The sequence below is a fragment of the Dicentrarchus labrax genome, unplaced genomic scaffold (genome assembly GCF_905237075.1).
Source record: "Dicentrarchus labrax unplaced genomic scaffold, dlabrax2021, whole genome shotgun sequence".
In the NCBI taxonomy this organism is placed as follows: Eukaryota; Metazoa; Chordata; class Actinopteri; family Moronidae; genus Dicentrarchus; species Dicentrarchus labrax.
Window position 1 is genome coordinate 11,095,942 of NW_026136717.1, and position 15,049 is coordinate 11,110,990.

General features: G+C 40.9%; 1 protein-coding gene across 4 annotated transcripts in view; it reads right to left on the minus strand.

Annotated features, from left to right (window-relative positions):
• Positions 1–5,983: 5,983 nt before the first annotated feature.
• LOC127379342 (RNA-binding protein with multiple splicing) overlaps positions 5,984–15,049 on the minus strand; it is a 36,217-nt gene continuing 27,151 nt past the window's right edge. For all 4 annotated transcript variants that reach the window (XM_051428808.1, XM_051428807.1, XM_051428806.1 and 1 more), the window contains 2 exons: positions 8,828–8,947; positions 5,984–8,300 (listed from right to left, as the gene is read on the minus strand). In XM_051428808.1, coding sequence (XP_051284768.1) covers positions 8,911–8,947 — 37 coding nt within the window. In that variant the 3' untranslated portion in view covers positions 5,984–8,300; positions 8,828–8,910. The remainder of the gene's footprint in view (positions 8,301–8,827; positions 8,948–15,049) is intronic.

Genomic DNA, 15,049 nt, shown 5'->3' on the forward strand with positions numbered 1-15,049 from the left:
CTTGAGTCTGATATTGGTGTTATTTTTATCCCATTTGAGTACAATGTGCATTCTTAAATGTGAGTTGAGTTTGACAAATGAATCAAAAGAAACACTGTTGTTCTAAAGTCTAAAAACTTGCAAGTCATGTTGCCTCAAGGTCAGTTATGTCAGCTGTTATCAAGTCATCACAATTGAGCACAAACATTTTGCCGATAACATTTTATGAGCCTCATAAGTTTATAATCGCTGACTTGATTAAGGGAAGTATTGTGAGGATATGTCACATTACTAAATACATTTCAGGCCCTGCTTCAAAGCCTCTCCTATACAGCATGACTGCTGCTTGATCACATGATGACAGTGGGGCCTTGTGCTGTCATGTGCTGGCCTTTAGGTGCTATCCTCAGCAGTAGGTCTGAACAAGCTAGACAGAAAAACACACCAGGGAAATGAGGATTTCTCACATGATGCTGTTGTTGAAGTGCTGTGGGCATTCATTAGTGTAGAAAATGAAAAGAAATAGAGTATATATGCACTGAGCTTCTCTGACCACAAGAGGACGCCCTGTGCCAACTTTTACTTAAGAGTTGCACTACATACTAGATATAGTATGAAAGCTGGAATCCTAATATATTGTTTACATGTTTAAACACTTTTAGATTAGGGTAAAGAAAAATAAAAAATACATAAAGATACTGCGGAGAGACATAGTTGCCTCTTGGGATACCTAACTGCTCTTATGGGTCTTTACTGAGTGCTTGCTCCTCCATGGTTCTACATTTGAACCTGCTTCTGTTCATTATGTGCTTTTTTATCCTATTATACTGAGTGCTTATATTCATTCTATGTTTTACACATGGACAATGTAGAGCCGATTATCATATAGATATGACCAAGTTCACCAGGGGTCATCTCTCATGCTGTGTACTCGGGTTGATCAGGAGTATGGAAGCCAATTACCTCCAGGAAGATAAAAAAAATCATCAACAATACATTATTTTTTATCATGACTAAGTTTTCATCTATTCTATTCTTTTCCTGGCAGAAATATGTTTCTATACAATCGAATAGGGTTGAGATCTATCACAGTATGTATGAGAATATTTCTATTATCAATATAAATAACAAGGACATAACTGGTTTTCAGTGCACACTGGTATCAGACAAATACCTTCCAAATATTTTACAAAATCAATCATTAATCTGACCAACAGAATTTTGTGCTATGATCATATCACATCACAATGTGATTCCAGTATAAGATGATAAATGCCAATATTGAACCACCTACCATACTGTGTGTCTTTTGTGCCAAATTAAAAAAAGCCATTGCCAAATTTTAAATACACCAGAAAATCCCATTCAGGCACAACTGATAACTAATAAACAGTAGAGCTTTTTATTACCAGGCACCCATCCAAACCTGGACAGCTTGATGTCATCAATTGATCTCAGCCCCCCTACTGAGCCCTGAGTGGCACCCTCTTTCATGGGGGTATAAACCCGCTGCTCACAGAGCTAATCTGCAGAGGCACGGCTGCTTTGAACACCGGTTTGCCCTGAACCCACCATGGGGAGTGAAGTCCTCTGAGACCCCTCAGATGCGGTGAGGCTCAAGGACTGTGAGCCTGCACAGATTTTAGTGCAGGGGGAAAGATGGGTCGGTGGGCCTCCTTTCTTTGTGTTTGGATGTGACTTGCTTTCCATTCTTAAATTAGCAATACTTTTAATTAAACTGTAGTTGTGTCTTACAGTTAGTACATTTTGTTTTGGCCCACATCCTTTCAGCCCATTTTAACACAATCCACATCTTTTGCATGTTAAAAAATACCCTGATATTGTGTACATTCAGTGAGTAATGCTAATCAGGATGTTAAATTTTTTTCAGCATAATAAACACATTTTATATTTTATATTGCATTAAAAACTATTTCAGAAACTTTTCATTAGTTATATGTGATCGGCATTAAATCTGAATGACTCGATTTCAAGCACCCACCGGTATTAACAGATCAAATTAGCTCCACCTTGACCAGCTACACCACAGAGTACTGCTTCTACATTAATACATCAATAAAAAATGATATATATTATAATAATGTAACACTTAAAGGGGCCATTCAGAATAATGAGTACATTTTATTTTACTAATGCCTTTTCTTGTAGTGGAATAGTATGGCATGACAACTTTTACTCAAGTATTTGAATACCTTCTCCACCACTGTATTTAAATGTTACACTTAAAGCTAAGTTAATCAAATATTGTAATAATTACTATAGTAAACCAACATTATATATATTTCAAATGTTTTAAATGCAAGAGTTCTACTTGTATTTTTACATTGTAGTATCCTGTGGGTTACTACCAATGTAAAGCTTCTGAATACTTCTTCTAGCACTGACTATGGGAACAGTGTCATGTACTGTAGATGCATGCTGTAATGTATTTTCATACCCATTGGGTGGCGCTGTCGAGCTCTTTATTTTCTGAAAGAAAAGGCCTGGCTTGTTCTATGATGTCATCCCCAGTCAAGTTATCATATGACACACACCCTATTTGTACAGACAGACACACACACCTATATAATTATTGGATCTCAGCTCAGATTATTAAAATAATATAACTCTGCACTTATCTGGAATCAAAGAGTGGACTGTAGCAACATGAAATTAGTGAGAAACAGGAAAGTAGTGGGAGAGTTAGCCTTCAGTGTTTTGATTGCTGTGAGACTGAGGGAGCAAGGGCCCACCCAAGGGAGATGGAAGCTGTGGATGAGAGAGGAGGAGGAGGAGAAGGAGAAAGCGTGAGAGGTGGACAGAGAAAAGACTGAGAGTGAGGACAGTGCAGGAAGAAAGCACTCCTCGCCCTCCACCCCTCCACCCCCCTGCTGTGAAATCAAATTCACTGACTCACTCTGAAGTCGTCAGCTTATCTGGAAGAGTAACGATCACAAAAGACACCAACAGCGCGGTGGGGAGTGTCAGGGCTTTCAGTTGGGTAATCTTTCCAAGAAGACACAACCCCCTTTTGGCCAATCACTGTTTAGACAATGACTGTGCAGACCTTTGCAGAGACATATGCAGGCTGCTGAATGATGAGTCATCAGTTAGTCAGTGCAGAATACTGTATCTGAGTCTTTTCACATGCCTCGAGAGTCATGTCAGCGCACAGGCTCAGATGTGACTTTTACCCGTCTAGTGAATTTGGAAGTGTTGTTATGATCACAAGTATGACGATGATTTCACAATTACAGTTTAGAGAAAAATGTGTCCAGACTATTCACTTTCTCTTTTGCAGCATTAATAATGCATGCATCAGCCACGGGCAAAACAGCCAGAGCGTGGAAGTAAAAGGCTTCTTAACAAGGTAAGGCTCTTTATAAGTGCTTAAGGGAATCCGAACCTGGTGGTGAGAACACCTTACAGTAGTGGAAGATAAAACATTTTGCGGAGACAAGATGATTAACAGGATGGGAGATAAACATATTTCTGGTTTTTTCTTGGTCTTTTTATAGGAGAGCTTTTATTAGACCGCAGAGAGTGGAGAGTGGCAGGATGTGGGGGGTGACTTCTGCAATGACATGGTCACTGTACTAAAACTGTGCCATCAGGAGATCCCAACATATTTCTTCTGTAAACTGGTTCAACAAAGTGAAATATTTCACCAACTATTGGATGGATTGGGATGACATTTTGCAAACATGCTAAACTAAGATGGTGACCATGGTTAACATTAGGATGGTAAACACTGGTATGCTAGCACTGCCATTGTGAGTGTGATAGCCTGTTGGCATTAGCATCATAGACTATATAAAATTAAAGATGGACATAGTCTCTGTGACGTCACGTATAGGTTTCAAAGTGTGGTCGGCTTTGCCCTTCGCCATCTTGGCGGTCCTGACTCTGATAATCCAAAAATGGGCAAAGACGTGGAGCGTGGTCACTGAAACCAGCTGCCTGTGGCGGCCCCCACCTCTCGCTCAAAGCAACCATTAATTATACTTAACTTTAAGCCTTCATATGATTTAAACTGGTGAGTTATATAGAAATATTCAGTACAGTTGTCATGAACAGGGAATTTAGCTATAGAGACCGAAACTGTTTTTGTACCAAGCTGTAAACATGTTTATTTCTGCTGTAAAGTTGGGCATTTTAATATGAGCCCACACAGATATTGATTCACTTCTGTAGCCAGTCTAAAGTAGCTGTTCGAGGAGCTGCAGTTTTTGTTACTTCTGTGTTGACTTCTTTTGCCAACCACGGAGGTTGCTACTTGATTAGCATTCAGTTCATAGCACTGCTGTTGAGCCTCACAGAACCACGAGCATAGTTGTCAACATGTTGTTTTCTGACTATTCTCTAGGTTCATTAGGAGAGTGAGAGTAATGAGTGCCAATGAAATGGGGAAATCAAACATTGGTTGAACTGCTCACAGTTCTTAAACATATTACATAAACCTCTGACTAATGATAACTAACTCTGATAATCCTATTGGTTTATTTTAGGGGCAAAAGTCAAAAAGGTTTGGGAACTAGAGCGTTAAATGGATCATGGACACGCTGTGAATCCAAAGACTGTTCAGGCACTGTCTGTAACCGTGGTGTATGATAGCATACCATGGTTGCCAAAGCAGTGGTCAATGTTTTACTACAGTTAGCCAAGGAACACAGTCGATAGGGAAATGAATATAAAACACAGGCACTGAGGCCTGAGTAATGGATAAAATTCAAAGCAGAGAAGGTTTTTAATTTCACTGCTTTTGACCGTTCAGGCTAGAGAAAATTGAGACATTTCAGCAAAGACCTTTGTGTGGCATGCTGCAGCTGGACGGGGATGAGTGGAAGGGGACAGAAACACCTCTTTAATGGACTTGTCAAAGGGAGTAACACCATTACAAAGTGTTGCCAGTTGGGCGTATGCATGCATGCACCCAGATGAAAATGTCCCCTTGCCCCCACACAGGCACACGCAAGCACTTTTATCCCCCACTTTACTGCTCCCACACCCTACGTGTAACCCCTCCAGGCATGGACGAGTGTGCGTGTCATGTGAGGAGCTGGTGTGCGCCACCTGGTGCGACTGAGCAGACAGAAGAGAGTGGAGACAGCGAAGAGAGAAACTAATTTGGCTGCGGCCTCTGTCTCAGGAGTAGCCAGCCCCTGGGTTAGGTGGTCTATTCTTATAGAGGGCAGGGAGAGGTCTCCCGCTCCCCCGGTACACAAACCACTTTATAGGATCCCACATCATGTTTTGATGGCCCCCTGGGATTGTGGGGGAGGTGTTATCCAGTGACAAGTGAGAGAGGAAGAGGAAATTGAGCTCTACGCAGGTGGATTTCTTTTAGGTTCAAAGAGCAGTTCAATCTAGTCATTCTCTCCCAATATGGAGTCCCAGAGCTGACAAAAAGTGCTAATCAGTTGGTGGAAAAAAAAATTAGCTTGTAAAATAAATACAATCTATTTTTTTTTTTTTTTTTTAATTTAGCCCCTTATTTCCTTGGAGGGTAATTTAGCTATTCGCTATTATCACCTAGCAGTATTTTCAAATTTTCCACACATTTCCAAGTTTTCTTAATATGATAATGAGATGGGTGTCTATGAATGTCTACGACAACATTTGGTCCAAGGTGCATGGGTGTTTGTTTGCAACATCAATGGAGCATTTAAGTGTAGTACTACGCATGAAAACATCCATGGAAGTGTGTAGCTAACTAGCTTAAATGAAAACACTGGCTAAAGACATCGAGCGCAAGCCTTTTACTGACATAAGCTTACAATACAAAGCTTTTTAGTACCCGTATTTCTTTTTACTCTCCATTTTGAGTGTTTATCTAGCAGATTTGATGATGTTATCATTTATGTTTTTAGCTCATGTGATCATATTTTTACATTTTTGTCCGTTTTGGGACTCCGTACTACAAACGTGCTTGCTTTGATGAAAGAAATACATAAACTAGAATGACAATTCAGAAAAAATAAAAAAATGTAACCATGACAGCAGGGAGGATGTCAATCTTTAATGGCAGACGGCCTGAAATGTCTTCATTTAACATTTTCATAAAAACTTCTCATTTTGATCACCTTTTTTTTTTTTTTTGGTTTCAAACAAACAAACCTCTGCAATTCACTGAAATACAGTTTCTCCTCACAGCGGCTAAAGTACATAAATATCAACAGTACTGTATGCATTAGGAAAAAGAAAGAAAAAAAAAAAGAACACACACATGCCATGAACATGCACAGAACACACAGATACGCACATGGTATACTGAAACAAGAAAGGAATATTTGTCATTGACAAAGGGAGGGATCATTATATTAATTTCCAGGAACTTCTGTACCGTACCGCTGGCAAAACACGAAAAGATCCATTCGTTCAAGGAGCATGTTTTTCTCTGGATTTCACAGTGAATTATGTAGGTAAAACAGTATTCATATATCAGATACAAACACAAAAAGAAGCTCTAGAAAATTACCAAATGAATATACAATTAAACTTACAATAATACTTACAATGAATTATATGATGGGCATCTTCTATGAACTTTAAAAACATAATACCCATAAAAACACACACACACACCCGCACACACACACCTTATAAATACTTGTTCTAATAAATTTGGTGCCACACTTGGCTTAAAAAATGTCTGTAAAAGCAAAAACTGCCTCAGAAAATCCGTTGATATTATGTGCATATTATTATTATTATTCATTACAAACACTGACTATATGATTCAACCACTCCAATATGATTGTACACACCTGGGCTAAACATTATAGGGAAGATTGTTTACAGTATTTCAGTTTTTTGACTGTCACATCACTGTGAAATGTGACTTAGCCTTATCAGAAAAGTACAAGAATTTACTGTCTGTTTTTGTAAGAACGCGACATGAATGAGAATTTTGGCGTCAAAATGTCACAAAAATATGATCACTCGATGATATGTCAGACAGCAAAGATGTTATTGCAGGCCAAGAATACACAAGATTACAAAAGATTTTTTTTTTTCTTTTACACTCCAATCATTACCATGTAAATTCAAAATTTACAAAAGCAGGTTGAATCACGTTGGCTCCCTAAAAATAGACAAAAGAGACAAATTGCTTAAAAGTGAATATCCTTTCAGACGCGGAGTGGCTCTTTGGAGTGACACCGAAAGAGACATGCAGCAAAAATAACGTCATACTTCATAAGAAATCAGATTGAGGACTACAAAGCAGTCAAAAACGGAATAATTCCACTAGCCTAGATAGCTCTCCAGTGTAAAAAAAAAATGCCTTTGGTCTTTTTGTTTCTCTATACTGTGCTGCTTCTTCCTGCTACACGATGAAGGAGCAAATTCCTTATTATAGCAGGGCCATGTTTTACAGTCTCCGGGGTCACTCTACCTTCACCAGGGATGGCTTATTCCTGTCAATGCCCCTTTCAACACATCTGATTACCTCAAACTCCTAGAATTATGAGCTGGATCAGGTGTGTTTGTCTCACACACATTGACTGCTTAGCTGAACCAAAGCACATCAGACAAAGGACTAATATGCTTGCTTCATCGGGTAAAAGACGGCACACACGGACACACATGAGCAAACCTAAATCCACACAGTATGTAGAAAAGACAAGAGCAAACCGACAGGACTGCTTTGGTATAGCAGGGCTACTTGCCATTTTATAATGGCACAAAACAGGAAGGGCACAGAAAAAAAAAAAAATGTATGAAAGTTCCTCACACACTTTAGCACAACATGAACCAATCAAACAGAACCATTTCAAACATTGTCTTGATTACAAAAATACTTTTTGTATTTCTTTAAAATATCTAAAAATGTACAGCATTGTTTTTTTTCCTTTTTTTTTTGCAAAGTCATGCTTCAACATGTATTTAATAATCATAATAACATTAATATGAATGATATACAGAATTGTAATAATTATAGTCATATAATAACATTACCCGGCAGTGCTTCAGCCACACTTCCACACGTCTGGCCATGCCAAGATTCTGCATAAATTGTGTTTGCACTCCTTTGGCTGTTTTAACACTTGCATATACAGAATGCAGAGCAAGAGACCTGCTTAACGTTAGACAGGCGATGCAGTCAACTGGTAAACAAAGGGTGTGTGCGCCTTTGTCATGCATGCCCGGTACCTTTCATGGAGGTGTCAGAGAAGGTGTAGCCAAAGCGCTGCCGGTAAATCTTGAGTATGTAACAGTATAAAAAAGAGTTGGAGGGACTTTGGGAAAGGGTGGGGGTGCTCGATGTGTGACGGAGGCTGGGGTCTAGTATGTCCTGAGGCCCATGAGGCTGCTGCTGCCTAAGAGAGAGAAAGAGCGATACAAGAAAATGGGGTGAGGTTGCCATGGTCACCGCACACGAACCTTGTACACTAATGAAAACACAGGGGATCGTGTGGAACTGTTGCACGACACAAACACATTCACACACCCATAAATTCACACACACAGAGGTAGATACACACAAAACATTTTGCTTGTTTTCTCCTCAATTTGGCTTTATGATGCCAAGACCACACACACATTTACGCCACAAAATATCTAATACTGCGGTTCTGGGTTTGTTTTCAAAACATTATCTGTTGAGCAAAAGTTGACGCGCTGTCACTGCGGCTCGATGCCGCCATGTTCATTCCAGCAGATGTCTTTGGCAGTGCAATACAATCTCCCTAAAAAAACAACAACTGGGCTTTCACAACTTTTTCCACAAATCTACACTTTCAAATCAGACACCATGCCAGAAGGGAGTTGGTGGCGAGGTGAGATTTACACCCTTTGTCCTCGCCTGTTGGGATCAATGGTCGTGAAGTCCAAGCCGTAAACTCACCGACGGTGCGTTGCTCCGAGGGCTGGAGTCAGGTCAGTCCTCCTTGTTTCTAATTGGACACGAGAGGCAATCAGCAACGCCCGTCACAGCCGGCCACGGCCACCATCACACATCAGGAACCTGAGGACACAAAGGAGACGAGAGTTTTACTGAAGTGAACAAGCTGCAGCAGCGTCCTGACTGCTGGTGGAGTGTTTTTGTTGAGGCTGTTTGTATGTGTTGATTCCATAGTTTGTAATTCTGTTGTATTGGACTATATTTAACATTTCTGTTATTGCATCTGACCACTATATATTCATGATTTGTGACTGTTGTGCATACGGGTTTAATACTTGAGGGTAACAGAACAGTAAGTAAGCCACTTTAGCCAAATCCTTCAAGCTCAAGAACTGCACTCAGACACAGAACAAATGGCCAAAACCGAAGGAACAGAGACAAAAATGTCATCATTTGTAACATGATAGCTCACCTGGAAGAGCTGGAGCCCCATGTACCATCGCCATGCACAGCCGATTCAACTTTGACCTGTGACCCTTTGCTTCGTAAATCCCTCTCTCTCTCCCCCATCCCCTGTCACTCTTCAGCTACTGCTATCAATTAAAGGCAATATAAGCCCAACAAAGAAATAGCATAGAGTTTTAGTCCCTAATATGGGTCAAACTCCAAATACACTGGCTCCTACACTTCCCACGATGCAACTCAATCTTTCATTCGATGATCTCTGTCTGGTAAACTCCCACACCTTTCACTTGACACACTTCCCGCCACAAGTTTATAATGCAGGCTTTCTGTTAACATGTGGTTTCCAAGCCTATGCCAGCATGACTCAAAGTGATGTCTCTGAAGCTCCTCCAGAGCCACAGAAGACATTAAACAACTGTTTTCTCAGCATGTGGAGCACACCCTCTGACTAGTCAACTGATTATGACATGTAAAATCAGCTGACTATCCTTAAAAAAAGACCGTTCTGCCATCTTTTGCCACATCTTTCAAGCTCAAAGTCCAGCTGTGACTAACAGGACGTCAGCTGACAATGGTCTTAAATACTTATGTTGAACTTCTGCCTAATAACCATATCTCCCATGATCCCTCTCCACCTCAACTCCTCTACTCCCACCCCACACACCAGCAGACCAAAGAGAAAGGTCAACTCTCCGACCCCCTCACCCAACCCCAGATGTATCACCAAAAATAGACATCTCTCGGAGACCGTGGTAACTCGGGTTCAGGGAGGGAGGGGGGTTTCGAAACTCTTTGGAACAATAAACAATTAGCAACCCAAACATGACCTTAAGAGAAAGGAAGAGAGACAGACTGTTGCAGGCAAAGAGGGGAGACGGGTTTGGGAACAGTTCCCCGTTCAGAGAACAGTGCGTTTTTTGAAGGGGCACGGCTGGCCTAGCTAATGCCCTGTTGCGCGTTCAATCAAGGATGAGGGAATCGATGCGTTATACAGCCGCTTGGCTAAGCTGATGCGACGCATACTTCCAGACCACCTTATTTGTTCTGGCTGAGACACCAAGGTTAAAGATTGGGTTGATCATTGAACATGTCTGTGCGGATTAGGAAAAGGTTTAGTGATTTGCGGGCTTAATGTGTTACATCCAATAACTCGGCCCAGGCGCATAATGTGAGATAGGTAAACAAGTAGTGTTTGAGAATGTGGGAGGTGACTCGGTTTCTCATGAATGTGTGCTCTGTTTCCATTTTTTTTTTTTTCCAGCTAGGCTTCATGAAGCAATTGCTCCTGCCTGTGTTATCAGTGATCATTGATCTCGTGCTGCAAATGAAGAGGGAGAAGACTTGTTCAATTTTGAACCCAACATTTGACAGTGCTTTTCAAATGCGAATATTTGCTGGTTTTCTTAGTCCTCTGTGATAGTAATCTGAATTCTTTTGGATTTTAGAGTTATTGTAAATTCTCTTTCAGTATCTTTCACTGTCACTATCTGACATGTTATAGAATAAAGAATGAATCAATGAATGAAAGAAGGTAAGTGGGAGACTAGTTTAGAATTAAAGTTAGTTAGTTGCAGCCCTAAACTATTGCACTGCATATGGTTTCAATTTAACATATTAAGACTCAAATTTCAAAAATTGAGTATCAGTTGTTACATTAGTTACCCAGTACAGTTGTTGGTAGGTACAGTAGCTACTCAAATCAAATCAAGCTGCACTTAAACTGCACTCGCTGTTAATGGTGATGGATTACACAACAAGTGTGGTTCAAGAGTCTTCGGATTGATTTTCATGTTATAAGGAAAATAATGTAAACCCAATAACTGCCTATAGTAAGTATACATAATTTATAATACAGATGCTTAAACATCCAAACACACCCGTATGGTCCTTTAAGATTTCTACCTGTGCAACACGGCCATGAAAAAGAGCCCCATCTGAAGCCCCTTTAATCCGGAGAAAAGCCTTTAGGCCCTGGCTGTGTTTCTCACATACCAGCAATAGTTGCTGGAGCTGGGTGGTGATGAACACAGCTGCTGACATGTATCCAGCTCCTGAGACCCAGTGCAGGGACGAGGCCACAGTGTAGCTATACTGTATGCCTGTGTGTGTGTGTGTGTTATATGTCAGTAGGGGGTGAAGGAATAAAGTCCCACTTCCTTATTAGAAGGGGCCCCAGCTGGCCCTCAGCTCTCCAGTGGGAGGTAGTCCAACATTGCACAGGAACCATTGGTTTTTGTCGGGCTATTGGCCAAAAAGCTCCTCAGGGCAGGCAGCCAGTCTACACGCACACACACACATTCGTCTCTCTCAGGCTCACACACAAGTATGCATGATAGGGGTACACACACACACACACACACACACACACACACACACACTCTCTCTCTCTACACTCCCCCACCATGTCTTGTCAGATGGAAAATCCGGATTACCTTTCCCTCCAGTTCACTAGGCATTAATGTCCACTATTAGGTTGTCTTTGGATGTAGCTCTGTGCCAGAGCATGAATGTCAAATATAATTCAGCTTCACAAACATTCAGAAGAATGACTAGCCTAAGCCTCCAGGGGTATTAAAATAACAAAAACATACAATGTAGTATGTAGCTACCCGTCTTAACATATATGAAGTGGCACTGCTGTAAATGAAGTTTTCAAAACGGTACTTCCCTTGAGGATGCCAGGTGATTAAGACAATTCACTAACAGCCATGACTAAAGACCCCTGAACACTACCTTACTTTCAGCTGTTCACACAAACACACACTCAAGTCTCCCACGGTTACACTTCCTAATACACATACTCTGACCGTGAGTGGTTCCCGTCCGTCAGATGCCAAGACAATCACTGACCGACCACAAGCCTCTCACGACTGTGGAGCTGTAAGCCTCTCTGAATTCCCATTGTGAGGGTTTACTGTCACCAGACGCCTTCAGCATGAGTAACAATTCACAAATGCTGCTGCTTTTTGAATGCACATGACCCATCAACAGCAGACAGATTGTACAATGGTGGTGCAACGCAGACAGCTTCTCTCTGTAACCTCAGTTCAAGTTTATTCTTGTTGTCTTGCAGCTCAAATAGTTTCAAAGTGTTTCACAAGCGCCATGCTTAGCGGATTGCATTGCACAAATAAATAACACCCTCCTCACAGCCCACATCAAGACGTCAAGTAACTGTGTTCTTGACTGAATGCATTGAACAGACAAGAAGGGCCAAAAAACACAAGGTCTGGTGCAGCTGAACTGTTTGTTTGCAAAGCTGAAAATGTCAGGGACAAACAAAGCAGCGAGGCTAACTCAACACTGACAGTTTACTGTGGGAAGTGACCAGCATTTCAGTATCATGAGTACTATTAGATTTTATTATGTAAACATACTTCCTACATTGTAGACTTTTCGGTCATGCTCTAGTGCAAAGTCATTTACATGAAATGACCATGTTGGTGCACACTGGAAATGAAACAGTATTGTGGTTCACTCTCTTAAGTTACAGAGTTATCCTGACTTTAAGGATTAATCCACCTAAATGACTGAAAAACATAGTTTTCGGTTTTGTTCTAGTATAAACTGCTCAAATAGTTTTATTGAGTCATATCACATAGTTTGAGAGTGCCAAGAAGTCTCTGTGTTTTTGGAAAAGATACAAGGTAGATTTAATCATCATCTTACAACACAGGGTTGTATAACAAGATTAAGTTGTGCTTCCCTTCATACTACTCACACATTATATACAAATATTACATTCAGTAGATGGGTGAATAAAGAAGTCATAGAAATAAAACTATTTTACATGGTGGAGTGCTGAGGATGAATTAAGCAGTCTCACAGCCTGGGGGAGGAAGCTGCTCTCAAGTCTGGAGGTACGGCAGTAACTCTTGCCAGAAAGCAGCAGGGGTAACAGGTTGGGGCTGGGGTGGGTCCTGTCTTTTAGTATTACATAGGTTTATCTAATATCCTATGTAGGAATATTACTTATTTCCTGCCTGGTCTACTTCTAAATGAAGAAGAAGAGGGTATCTTCCAGGTCTGACTGCTTCAAAGTAAAACAACCCACATTATATACGTGATCTCAATGACAATGGTTACTTTTGTAGTTGGTTATTATTTATTCAGAAAAAGGGGCAGCCAAAAAACATATAGCAAAGACAGGCATTGTGTGTGTTTATGTCTTGTGTTGTTTGATGCCAACTATTTTTGTATATATTTCCTCACTTACCTCTAGTGATATCTATTCATGAAGATAAGTTTTGGATGAATTTATTAGGGTTAGGGTTACAGTTTCTGCCTCCACTGCAATTCAGCAGGGATGAATGGAATTAGTTTGTGATGCTCACATTAAAAGATGACATCTAAAACAACAGCCTGTTATTTTGGATAATCCACAGACGTCACTGTGAGCAGTTTTCCTTGGGACTATTTATTTATAAAAGTGATTCCAGTGAGGTCTGTAATTTTCCAGAGTAAAGAGGTCACTGTTTCTCGAAAGACATTAAGCTCCTGACTTATTTAAGTGTGATTTTTGAATGCTATTGTCATGTGTGCTTGCTTTGAGAGGCCTTATGATTAGGCATGTACGCTGCACACTACATAATTTGAGTGTGTTGTATATGTGTATATCTGCTGCAGTGGCCTGTAATTATCACAATATTCTGACTGAATGTCTCAGCTTCACTTCACCCTCCACTGTGAGCCGGATGTGGGGATGTTGTTGTTCATTGAGGGGCTAATATCCACTGGGGCAGCCTGACCGGCCAAATGACTTCCTCCTGGTTTGATAGAGGAGTAATTATTTCCTCCATGTCCCTCCCTCCTCCACTCCCTTCCTCCTTTACCCCCCTGACACAAACGAAATCCCCAAAACATCAAATTACTCCAACAGCTTTTTCTCATGCAGTATGTTTCAGGTTCTGGAAATCAGCTATGATGCAGGGTTACAAAAGGGACAGTTGGGCCTAGCACCAATCAACAGTTTGATGAATGTTAGCCTCCATGCTACCATCACCACCCACTCCCCACTGACTCCCTAAGGGGTCGGGAGAACATGTTTCTTCCTGTCCCGAGACATTGGAGGGAGGGTACTGGTGACAGTGTGACTGGCGCCGAGTGAAAACACACACACACACACACACACACACACACACACATGCACACACACGCGCACGCGCCACACACACACACACACACACACACACACACACACACACACACAGTCAGCCAACAGATACACAGACTAGCAGGGGATTTGTTGTGCTTTGTGGTTTTGTTTTTCTGCAAGCACAACAGCGTTTAGTTTGTCTGAACCAGACAGCGAAGCACATGTGCTGTGTAGCGCATGCATGGTTATAGTTGACTTACGTACTTATCAAAGGACTTATTTGAAGCTGCTGTCTACTGTCTGCAGCTCCACTGAAATTAATTCATCTGTAATTTATTTTGAAAAAAGCTCCACTCAAATCATTTTTTAATAAAGATTCATAAAAATGGCCCTTCCGGCAGTACCTAGGTATCTCAGTGGTTCATGGTTCATATTCCACATTTACGACCTTCTGGAGCATCACATCCTCCGTCTCTCTCTGTCCTGTCTTCTTTATAATTCTCCACCGTGTACTTTATAGTAATGCGGAAATGCCAAAAACATCTTTTAAATTAAAAACTGTGTTTCATCCTGCCAGGGTTTGACAAAATGACAAATATGCCCTAATATCTGCTGTACAACATCAACATTATTATAGGGCAATATTCAGTGTTTATTATGGCAAA